Source organism: Leuciscus leuciscus, assembly GCF_965113295.1.
Source record: "Leuciscus leuciscus genome assembly, chromosome: 6".
Lineage (NCBI taxonomy): Eukaryota > Metazoa > Chordata > Actinopteri > Cypriniformes > Leuciscidae > Leuciscus > Leuciscus leuciscus.
Window position 1 is genome coordinate 46,732,981 of NC_138730.1, and position 12,935 is coordinate 46,745,915.

Consider the following 12,935-nt stretch of genomic DNA (forward strand, 5'->3'; position numbering starts at 1 on the left):
CCTACGTGCGTAGCCTACGACGTACACTACGGCGTACACTCGACGCAGAAGTATAAATTGGCCTTAAGGCTGATTAAAAACAAGAAAAGTGACAGATTCTTGAAATATTATGATGATATTTTTGACAATACCACTGAAATTAAACATAACTAAAATAAAAGACTTTTGTTTGTTAAAGGGGTTGTACACTAAACACTAACAGGATGAAAGGTGAAATTGAAGACAAACCTGTAAATCAATGATCAATTACAACAATATCCAGAAGGAAATGTTTTATTTGGAAAAAGTTCAGTTAGAGAAATAAAAACACATCAAACCCTCAGAAGAAAAGGTTCTATATAAGTTCTATTTTAGCATTGAATTTTGAATTAAGCAACTCATAAACATACTTTCTCACTAACATTGTAAATGAATGGAGATGAATGTCCTCTAGTGGAAGCGTCCGGTACTGCAGACAAACACGATATCACTGAAAGCTTTATGAGATATCAGGCTCAAATGTGGAGCACAAGTCGTTTAGATTCATGGATTTGATTTTCTTCTATTTTTTTATTTTTTTTGTAAAACGTGTTTAAAAATAGTATTTTTGTGCATTTTGTTTAATAATAAACATAATCATATCAGCAATAATCTGCCAGGTGTAGTCTTTAAACCAAACTTTAGTCTGTGCTCCAAAGCATTCAATATTTAACACATTTTAAGTTCTCTGTGCTCAAAAAGTGAATACGTGGATTATAACTGTTGCATAATTATAATTTAGTACCAAAAATCCCCCCCAAAAAAACTAAACAAAAAAACATTATCAAACTATAGTAGACCTACATTCATTTCATTGAATTTAAAACAAATCAGTCATTGTTGTCCGCCATGTGAGCAGCACCAGAGGGTTAACATGCAATTTAATCATTTAAGACATTTATTTATTGAGCCTTTTTTTGGCATAAAGAATTCTTTATAGAAACCCATTGGACATTTTTTTCTTAGTGTTACAGAAAGCCCACATGAGGGCGAGTAAAGGGTGGCAGATGATAATAATTACTTTTATGAGCTCATTGTTTCTGCCTAAAAAATGAATACATGACGTTAGCCAGAGTGATGATGTACACTTCTGAAACACATAACTTGACACATATAGACACATGCATTTCCTGTAAAGCTGCTTTAAAACGGTACCATACAAATACATGTGAATTGAACTGAATTGAATAGATGCTGATTTTTAAGTGAACTGTCCCTTTCAAAGCATTGATTTTTTCCCCTCCTATCTCATATTTTGTCCTTTTAGGAACTTTGACACAGAATTTGAGAAAGCAAAAGTCTTTATATTTTCATTTTCTTCACTTACACATATGATATAAGGCACAATCCATGGCTAGCTGTGCATTAAATGATTTTTTATAGTTAACGTATTCTAAATGTATTAATGTCTTCAAGCCATGGAATGGATTAATTAGGCTAGCCGTTTATTTCTAAACATAATTAACCAAGGGTCCAAAAAACAAAAAATGATAGACATAAGAACTACTTACAATAAAAGTACATAGAATAAACAATGTCCGAAATCGCGACTACATTTGAATTTCGTGATCTGATCCCAGAAGTCTTATTGAGCTTTATCATATTAGCCTATATTATAATATTTTAGGCTCGTTCGAGACCTCCTGCTTTAAATTAAAGATATGCGATCTACTATTTACTAGTGTCTACTAATGGTTTACTAATGTTTTGTGAAGTTACAAACCAAAATGTGGCACAAAAGCATCACGTGTTTACAGTTTACGTGAGCATTTTTCATACAAATACTTGATATAGTTTGGTCTCTAACAGAAACAAAACACGCTTGTTGTATTCGGCTAGTTCAGCGATATATGACACAAGTCTCTCTGTTACGTAATGTGATTTAACACATTTTCATGTAAAGCAGTTTTTTTTTTCATGCTATGAAAATCGAGCACTTTTAATATGTCAGAAAATTAAAAGCACTTCTTAAGTGATGGTCGTATTCCCTATATTGACTGTAAAGCCAAGCATCTTTAAAACGACAGCTGTGTTGTGCTGGTTAAGCAAGTGATTGTTCAGTAACATGATGACTTAGTAATGCCACCCCCGCTTCGGATTTAAGAAGGATTAATGGATTAATTGATGGAACAATGAAGGACTATGGGAATTAATGTAAATGGACATCCCTAATTCAAATCTTTAAAGTCCCCCTGTAGTCAATAATCCTTAAAACTCATCTCTGATCTCCAAAATTACATATTGAAACGTTTTTTTTCCTTGAAAAAAAATGTCTTCATGCTTTAAAGTAGCTTGAATGTAAATCGACTCGGGTCTATGAATATGCAAATGAGCCCCGCCTCCACTCACTCACTCAGCTCAGAGATCCACTGGTTGACGATCACACGTTGATCTGATTGATTGGCCTCTGTCCACTAACAATAAAGCTGCGAGTTTAATTACTTCAAAAACAGCGGTCATCCTCTCGTAGTGGAGAAATATTAGAAATTCAGTTGCGAAGAAGCTATTTTATGAATAAAAGTTTCCGTGCTCCTGTGTCTGTGTGTGCGGCGCGATCTGCGATCTCTGTCGTGTGACGTATGCGTGTGTAGCTTAAATGAGAAGCAGAGTATTGATATAAAACGGTGATTAAACTGGCTGGAACTACCTGTGTGGTTTTAGTAGACACCTTCCGGCCAATCAGAATAGAGTATTCAGACAGACCATGATAAAAATGCATTTAAACATGTCATTGTCATGTATAATAAATAAAAAATTTAAATTAATATAATTTTCCAAAAATTGAAGTCAATATGGAAGCTTGTTTGCGCCACAGAAATAATTGCAACTTTTTATCTCACAATTCTGTCTTTTTATTTCAGAATTGCGTGATATAGTCGCAATTGCGTGATATAAAGTCAGATTTGCGTGATAAAGTCACAATTGCGTGATATAAAGTCAGAATTGCGTGATAAAGTCAGAATTGCATGATTTAAAGTCAGATTTGCGTGATAAAGTCACAATTGCGTGATTTAAAGTCAGATTTGCGTGAAAAAGTCACAATTGCGTGATATAAAGTCAGATTTGCGTGATAGTCACAATTGCGTGATATAAAGTCAGAATTGCGTGATAAAGTCAGAATTGCATGATTTAAAGTCAGATTTGCGTGATAAAGTCACAATTGCGTGATATAAAGTCAGATTTGCGTGATAAAGTCACAATTGCGTGATATAAAGTCAGATTTGCGTAATAAAGTCGCAATTGCGTGATATAAAGTCAGATTTGCGTGATAAAGTCAGAATTGCGTGATATAAAGTCAGAATTGCGTGATAAAGTCACAATTGCGTGATTTAAAGTCAGATTTGCGTGATAAAGTCACAATTGCGTGATTTAAAGTCAGATTTGCGTGATAAAGTCACAATTGCGTGATATAAAGTCAGATTTGCGTAATAAAGTCGCAATTGCGTGATATAAAGTCAGATTTGCGTGATAAAGTCACAATTGCGTGATATAAAGTCAGAATTGCGTGATAAAGTCACAATTGCGTGATTTAAAGTCAGATTTGCGTGATAAAGTCACAACTGCGTGATATAAAGTCAGAATTGCGTGATAAAGTCGCAATTGCGTGATATAAAGTCACAATTGCGTGATAAAGTCACAATTGCGTGATATAAAGTCAGAATTGCGTAATAAAGTCACAATTGCGTGATATAAAGTCACAATTGCGTGATATAAAGTCACAATTGCGTAATAAAGTCACAATTGCGTGATATAAAGTCACAATTGCGTAATAAAGTCGCAATAGCGTGATATAAAGTCACAATTGCGTGATAAAGTCACAATTGCATGATATAAAGTCAGAATTGCATAATAAAGTCACAATTGCGTGATATAAAGTTACAATTGCGTAATAAAGTCGCAATAGTCAAGTCAAGTCAAGTCAAGTTTATTTGTATAGCGCTTTTCCTCTGGCATTTATGAGCTAGAGGCCGGATTGTAGTTTGAACTGTAGGATTATATGAATGCCTGGCTGAAGAGATGCGACTTTAATCTAGTTTTAAACTGGGAGAGCGAGTCTGAGCAACGAACAGTATCAGGAAGACTATTCCAGAGTTTTGGAGCCAAATGTGAAAATGCTCTCCCTCCTTTGGTGGTTCTGGATATCCTAGGTATGACCAAAAGCCTTGAATTTAGTGATCTAAATAGCGTGATATAAATATCAATAGCGTGATATAAAGTCAGAATTGCGTGATAAAGTCGCAATTGCGTGATATAAAGTCAGAATTGCGTGATAAAGTCACAATTGCGTGATATAAAGTCACAATTGCGTGCAATGTTCTTTTAAAATGTTTTATTCTGTTGCGGAAACAAACTTCCATACAAACAAGCTTAGCTAATACTGGGAAAAAAACTTCATAATCTTGATTTGTGAACTCATCCTGGTTGTCGATCATAAACGTGTCACTGAATGGAGCACTGCGCCACCGCCGCCAGCTTTAAAGATGCAGCTCTCACTGCAACTACAGCGACCGACCCGAAAATACTCCCTCCTTCCGTCGCTCCAGCACCGAGCAAAGTGGCCAAAATCTTACTGGCTATTCCGACTTCGACAGCGGGAGCCGCCGGGAGGAGAAACGCCAGGAGCGCAGGAGCGTACACAGCTCCGGCCCCCAGCATAAACATACACAGCATTATCGACAACTTCATATTGCGTTGTGAGAAAAGCTCAAAGTTCTTCACTTCTTCATTCACCCTCCTCTGCTCCTCTTCCTCAGCCCAGATTTCCAACTCTTTCTTTTCTTTATCTACTCTTTTCAGCCTCTCCTTCTCCTTCTCCCTCTCTCGTTCCTCAAATCTCCTCATGTTCTCCTGCTCTCTCTCCAGAGATGCTCGGAAACGCACCAGTCTCGCAGGGATCGGTAGCGCATTCTGCTCTTCTTTCTTTATATCCGCCTCTATCTGTTTAATCCGGTCTTGTATGCGTTTCTTTTTCCTCAGCGCGTCGTGCCTCTCTTCGTTCACGGATGCAATAAACGAACGCAATTGATCATCAGACATTTTCCGGACCTCCTTCTCGATTTTCTTCATTCTTTCGTCCCTATCAGCTTGCATTTTTATGTCTATTATCCTCTGCGCTTCCTGCATTACTTCCATGATTTGACTGGTGAAGTGACGGTTGTGATTTTGAGCGAGTAGCTCATCGACTCTCTGCAGGAGTCGACTAACTTGATCCGGGTTTGTAGAGTTTTTGTTGTCAAAAGCCACTAATCGCCACCCAAATCGCTTCACGAGCTCCTTCACTTTCTGATTTTGTCTTGAAACAAACCTTTCAATGGATTCTCCTCTGAGTTTATCCGCGTGGGAGAATATGACGATGGTGTGATGAGTGACGTCCTCCTTAAACATCTCCAGAATCATTTCTACGGTGCGTTGTTGCTCCTCTGTGAACCGCTCTATCGGCACCACCAGCAGAAACACATGAGGACCCGGAGAACACAAAGCCAGGCAACGTATTACTTCTTGTTTTAATTCGTCATCTGTCAAATCCGTGTCAAAAAACCCAGGTGTGTCGATAACAACCAGCTCTCGTTCCTTCACCGTTGCTCTCTCTCTCTTGCACTCTTTAGTGACCGAGCTCATGCTCAATCCGTCATCAAAGCACTTCCTTCCCAGGATGGTGTTTCCCGTCGCGCTTTTCCCTGCACCCGTCTTTCCCAGCAGAACCATACGCAGTTCATTCGGCGCTGGAATTAGTGTGTGCTGGTGATGATCGTCGTCAAATGAAGCTAGGGAGTTTCCAGCGGGTCTCCATCTCACGGTTGGGTTTCCTGAGGAGTTCCGAACTGTTGAGAAAACGAACAATCTCATGAACATCTCTCAAAGTTATGAAATAAATGTTCTTCTAGTAACATTATAACTCTCCTTCAAGCAGAGGTGTAAAGAGGCCCTGAAAACCATACTTGAGCAAATGTACAGATACCCAGGGTTGGGGAGTAACGGAATACATGTAATGGCGTTATGTAATCAGGATACAAAAATCCAGTAACTGTAACTCGTTACAGTTACGTCAGAAAACGTAGTAATCAGATTATAGTTACATTTAGAAAAAAGGGGGAATACTTTCAGGATTACAATGGTTTAATTTAAAACTTAATAATATAGTGTTATTATGCCAAAATACTGATTTAAGCGCTGCTTGATTATACAGTAGTTCCTGGTTCTGTTGACAGTAATGACTCACGTGTGCCACCCGCTGGTGCATTTGCTAATAACAGCTGTCTACAATCTCCTCAGACGCAGAGTGAATCAATGACAACGTTTACATGCAGCCAATAACCCGTTCAAAACCGGGATATTAGCAATAACCCGGTCGCGCACGTCCATGTAAACACCGGCAAAAACCCGGATATGCTCATATCCCGGTTTTTAAAACCCGGATATGATCCCTGGGGTACCCCTTTTCTAACCCGAATATTTGGTCATGTAAACGCGTATCGGCATATCCCCATCAAAAGGAACATTGATTTGTGTTCTGCGCATGTTCTATTCGCAAGGAATCTTGGTCTTTTGAGGAGAGACGGCGCATACAGAAACCCGCGTGCAGTATACCGGAAGTAAACAAGAAGTAGAGGTAAGCATGGCGAGACGCAGCACAGCACCACACTTTTGGAGCGAGGAGGAAAGCGCAAACAAAGGCGATCGCTATCTGCCCCGATTCATTATCCGCATGCTGCTGCTGTTGTTGTTGCCTTTGGATACAGGAAGAAGAATCGGAAATGACGCATATTGCGTCTTAAGGTTGTCCGTACGCCCAGACGCTAACCGTGCGTCGCCGTTTACATCGGGATATTGCTAATTGATTACAAATTCCATACATACAGGAGTAACTCTCTCTGCTCACGCATGTAAACGGGTTATTCCGAATGTTTCAGAAACCCAAATAGTGACCTTAACACGACCATAACCCGAATTTGAACAGCTTGTAAACGTAGTCAGTGCTGCCAGTAGAAACGTTGCCCGCGGGACAAAAACGCGGAAATTCATGGAAATTCCGCTGACATTTTGTTTTCAAAGAAGAAAATGCAAACAACATGGTTGTACCAAAATGTCCTTTCTTAATCTCTTCTCACTTAACGGGATGTTCGCTGCCTAGGTAACGTAGGGGAACTCGCACTGCCAACGCCCCAAGTTTAGTCAGGCAAATTTAGAAAGATCACGGCTTTAGTCAACATGTAGCCTAGGCCTATTTTAAAATAAACTTATATTTAGATTGTGTAGAAATTTTAAATCTTGTGTTTTTAGTTTTTTCCTTGTTCATGTTAGTTAAAAATAAAACAAAAATAATCTGTAATACCATACAGTAGCCACTAGATGTCTGTATAGCCCTTAACATAAATATTCAGGGCTGTGTGTTCCCAAGTTGTGGAAATGAGACATGATTGCTTAGTTTTAATAGGTTTTTAGCTACAACATATGACTTACAGCTATATGACATAGTTTATATTTTGCAAATATTTTACACCGGACCAAATTCTTAATAAATAAAAGGTTTTCAAAAAAAAAAAAATGTCTTCTTGCTTGACTTTATATAATTATGTGACCTTGAAGTAATCAAAAAGTAATCAGATTACATTACTTTCATATTGTGGTACTTGGATTACGTTAATGAATACTTTTTTCATGAAGTAATTTGTAACTGTAACGGAATAAATTTTTAAAGTAACCCTCCCAAGCCTGCAGATACCTCACAGCAAACATTACTCCATTACAAGTTCCAAGTCACAAATTTCAATACGACTTGAGTAAAAGCCTTAAGCCGCCTTAAGTTCCGATCATATGCGTATGCTTCGGATGCGTTGAAATATCTGAACTTCTGCGGCTAGACCGTATGCGACCGGTCGACCGGATGTGATGTATTCTAATCAAAACTATGAGTGCGAAGCTAGAATTACCAATATTTTAACACTTTAACGTCATTCTGTAAACGCTATTTCTGTAAAATGTCGGTTATTAATAATTATGGCAGATTTTTAAAAAATAATTATTAAATCAATATTTATATTGATTAGCTCTATAAAATCTACTGTTTTTATTTTAGATGTAATGAGGGTCTTTTTTTTTGTGTGGATATATTCTTGCATGCATTAAATTCATTTAAATCATTAATTTTACCATTGTGAATAGCCGAGGGTAACGGTTGCTCCACGACCAAGTACAAAGTTCCGTGTGACTGACACCGTGTCCTAACTACACGCGACAAGATTCCAGCGACAGGCACACAGTGTGTCTGTCCACACTAGACGCGACGCGACTGTGAGACGCCACAATGTCAATCAAAAATCACAGCCAATCAGAACAGCGTGTGGGCGGAGTCTCGCGGCAAGTGCACAGCACTAGAAAATAATCTTGACGGCACTCGCAAGAAAATGGATAAGCAGCTACATAATCAAATTCACAAATATTACACCATTTAAAAAATACATAGGCTACTGAGTTACTAAAACAATCTTTGCCATATAATACACTTGTTTGTTCACAGTTTTAATGTTATTGTTTCTATTTGAGTCTCGCGGCACCAGAGAGTAATCCTGACGGCACTCGCAAGAAAATGGATGGAAAATGGATAAGTAGCTGTATAATCAAATTCACAAATATTACACCATTTAAACATTATTAAAAATACACAGGCTACTGAGTTACTAAAACAATCTTTGTCAAAGAAAACACTTGTTTGTTCACACTTTGAACGTTCTTGTTTCTATTTGTTTAATTTCATGATCTGAGGTGAATTATCGACTGTTGCTTTTACAGCTTTAAAGCTGGAGCACTAAATGATATTCAGAGTCACATGACACGCTTTAAACATTAAATAAAGCACATAAACAGCGCCTGAGATTATCATCGCCACACTTTGTGTTTGTTCTTCCAGCGCGACGTCACAGAAAAATAGAAACCATTTCTAAAATAGAATTGTCGCGTGTCGCCATCGCGGCTGGTTAGGACACACACTCGAGCCGTTTCTAAATATCAAGGAAGGATCCTCGGAAGCCAGAACTTCGAGGATGCTACGTCATCAACATCTGTCGAAGGACTGTTCCAATGTCGAGGATCCTCGGAATTTCAACCAAGGACTGAGTCCTTCGTTCGAAAAATATCCCATAGACAGGAACGGATGCATATGTGTAGCCTTCGCGCTCTCAAATCACCCACAATCCTATGCGCGCAGCTTTGCTATCTTTTTCAAAAACTTCTAAATGTCGGACGTTAACGGAGTCGGAGCGTTAACGGGGCAATATGCTTTCAAATGTAAGTATATTTACGTTACCAAACATTTGTTTAAAAAAATAATTACATCCATTATGTTATGGGTCAAATTGACCCGCACTGTTTAAACACACTTGACAGTCAAAGAATCAATATGATTAAAAAGGAGTTTATTGATTTAAAAACGATTATATTCCTGAGTGAACAGAACTGCGTCCATAGCAACGCTCTGTTTTTCATTTTCACTGACGTAATGACGCAATGACGTGCACTTGCTAGCCTGTTCCAGAGCCGTTGAAAAACGTGTTCTCTCCGAATGCTAAAGAGGAGCCTCGCCTAGCCTCTGAAGGAAGTTTCAACTGACTAAACGGTTTTCTACTTCCGGTTGAAGTGTTTGTTTACATAGAATGTTAGTACTAGCGTAAAGGCTACGGTGATCATTTGTAGTTATTAAAAGTAGTAACGTTAGATAGGGCTGTAGTACTCGAGTCCGGTCTTGGACTCGAGACCGTTTTTCTATGGTCTCGGACTTGCTGGCATTCGGACTCGGACTTTTTGAATTAATCGGTTTAATTAAAGGTTCAATAGGTGATTCTCTACAGAAACATTTTCTGTTATACTGGTGGAAAGTCTCCTCATGTCCTGGTCTACTATGTTAACCCTTGTGGACATTTTTTTAATATATATACATTTTGTGATCATTTTGCCTGTGTTATTGTCTGCATATGCATTATGCGTTAACTGCATACATTTTGGCACAGGTGTGTATTTTTATTGGAATTTTACTATTTCACCCTCATTTCCTTTAATAAATCTATTTTACTCTAGTAACACAAACAGTTACACTAAGGATCTTAATGACAAAAATGTCCCCTTTGAAACCCATTTTTAATCCTAGGGCCATTTAACTATAAAATGATGCAGCATTTGTAAAAAGGCTTTCATTCTGTTTGCAAGGCTTAAAAAAAAAAAATTCTTCCAGATGTGCCATTTTTTTTCATCAGGTTTGGCTTGTGGCGTAAATACTTGCTTTTCTGCTTCTGCATAATTATAGAGGCAATTGGATAAATGATGCAGCTATAATTGTGTGGGTGTGTTGGTGTGGATGTCAGAGTGTGGTTTGTTGTGTGTATTAAAAAAGTGTGTGTGTGCATGTAATGTCTGAGAGAGAAAAACTCTACTGTAAATCCCAAATCCAACCAGTGTGTCCCAGTGGAGAACTGGAGTACTGCAGCCACACAGAATATTACTGAAAGCTCATCGTTTCAGAGATAAACCTCAAATTTGGAACACAACTTGTTTAGATTTATGGCTTTGCTTTTCCTAGAATTTATAGAGTTCAACACGTTTCATAAAATATACATTTTATATAAAATAATGTTCATAAATCATTCTATAAATGTTTAAATCTGTGCCCCCAAGCTTCAAATGATGACAGTTTGTGTACATGCACATTTTTGTCCACTTTGGACCTATGAATAACTTTTTTTTTATTGAAGCACAAGGGTTAATGATTACACTCACTCATTAACACGCCACCTACTGGCAGTTTTAGTTTCATATTTCAAAAGCAACCTATTATTTATTTTTTCCACTCATTTAATCTTTCTACATTAAAATGTTATATTTAAAACATTAATCTCTTAACATAATTTATGCAATTATAATTGGTGTGTAAATTCATTAGTGCCTCGTCTGAGGCTGCATTAAACAACAGGCTACTGTTTGGTAAGAGCTGATAACAGTGTCTTTTTATTCGGATTGAATTTATTGATTAAATGTGAGATGCCATGTCACTTAATAGGTTAGTTATATTTCTGATGAAATCCTAGTGGTTTCTGAACCCACATGGGAACCGAATGATGGGAAGTTCGGATCATTTTACTGACTCTCTTGTTCGATCATCAAAATGAACGAATCTTTTTTCGAGTCACTTCGTTCATTAAAGGGGCTTTAAATGTTATACTTTTAACAGGCAGATTCCCCGAACACATCCACCTACGCAATCTCGATCATATTCTGAATTAAGAAATCATTATAATGCAGTCAAAAATAATGTACAGGGGATATAAATTACTTTACCTTCCGAGTCTTTCGTTCATTTATCACGTGACAGACGCAATATCGAACAGATTGTTAATGAACGACTCATCACTTTGTATTAACACACACACACACACACACACACACACACACATCTGTCCAACAGTTCAAATTTAAGCCACGTCGCCACTGGTAAACACAACTACAAGCCAATTATTCAGAATACTAAATTATAAGTATATCGATCATACTTAGACTTTTATATATATAGCCTACTTATGTGCATAAATTATATTTCTGAGAAGTAGACTGAAAGTATATTTGATTATTTTTAGTGTAAAAGAAGGCTAGTAGTAGCACACCTGAATACACTTCTTTTGTAAGGGTAACATTTAATGAACTGCATGTTTTAAACGTTCATAGAACAAGAAATAACGTTTTCATAAATTAATGGGAAACGTTCTGAAAATATGTTTTTGTTCGCTAGGTAGATGAATAATATTGATAAACATATTATTTCAATTATTTCCTCCAAATCATGATTTAGTTCACTGGGAAAGATAAACAATGCCATAAACAATAATCAAAACAAACAAATCCTGAATTGCTAAATACAATGATAATGTAATAATGCAAATGAATAGCGGATCTTTGATTACCTTGGTCGGACATGCTTTCTGCTTGGTCCTCAGTGTGTGTGTGTGTGTTGTGTGTAACGGTTCAGTGTTCTCGGACAGCTTCATCATGATGGGCAGAACTTTCTGAGAAACGAAACTTAAAGTCCGCGTGAACCGGAAGTTGCAAACGACTTTTCTCCAGTGCTCTGTGACGTATTTCCCAGTGAAAAGGAATATTGAACAGAGGGCAGGGTTTTACTCTAGCGCTCCTCCTCTCCATCTCTCGCTCATTACAGACTAAGGAGTGGTTAAACGTTTCCCAAACCAAGCCGTCAAACCTACGTCATCAGGGAAGGTCCTCCAATGCAGAGGGGAGGGGCATTTTCAGATTTTGATTAAAGATTACGAAGCCAAAACATTTTTTTCTGTGTTTTAACTTGTTCACCACAGGACTAGTAATATGCGCTAACAAAGTAAATAGGGTCCATTTTGATTTCAGTTGGACTTTAACACACGAACTCGCATTCTGACGCGTTTGATCTCCGTTACTCCCAAAATTATATTTACTGACTGTGTGGAATTAAAAAAATAAATGCATTTATATTTATGCATAAACATATTTTAGATAATAAATAAGGGTTTATTCCTTGACGAGTTTTTCTCCCGTTTGCATCCACTAGAGGGACACAGTGATCCTGTTTCAGAAGTCACGTGACATCACAGATTATTTGCATGCAAAAGATCCATATTTACATATTGTACCCTGTGCATTTACGTTTAGACATATCATATCATATGCATTTACTCATCGTATTATTCATGCGCACTGTAATTTAGACCTGGTGAACATTATTTATTAACTGTATTTTTATGTAATTCATCAAAACTAAATTCATATCAAGCAGAAGGGGCTTTTCTTATTGCTATAATAACACTTTTGTATTGAATGCCAAAAGCAATAAAACACGTGTTGATTTAGTCATTTATGGACCAGTGTTTCTGACGTCATGGAGA

At 37.4% G+C, this 12,935-nt stretch overlaps 1 protein-coding gene and 1 long non-coding RNA gene across 3 annotated transcripts in view; both read right to left on the reverse strand.

Annotated features, from left to right (window-relative positions):
• LOC309501238 overlaps window positions 1-12,935 on the reverse strand; it is a 235,852-nt gene that overhangs the window by 163,980 nt on the left and 58,937 nt on the right. The window lies entirely within an intron of this gene.
• On the reverse strand, window positions 258-12,100 carry LOC309501102 (uncharacterized protein). 2 transcript variants are annotated; one of them, XM_082173101.1, is made up of 2 exons: window positions 11,964-12,100; window positions 258-5,825 (listed from the first exon to the last, which is right to left on the reverse strand). In XM_082173101.1, exons 1-2 carry the CDS (start codon window positions 11,974-11,976, stop codon window positions 4,459-4,461), a joined length of 1,380 nt encoding a protein of 459 aa, XP_082029227.1. In that variant the 5' UTR covers window positions 11,977-12,100; the 3' UTR covers window positions 258-4,458. The 2 variants fall into 2 exon arrangements, with proteins under 2 accessions (XP_082029227.1, XP_082029226.1); XM_082173100.1 differs by having other exon boundaries at window positions 258-5,840; window positions 11,964-12,083.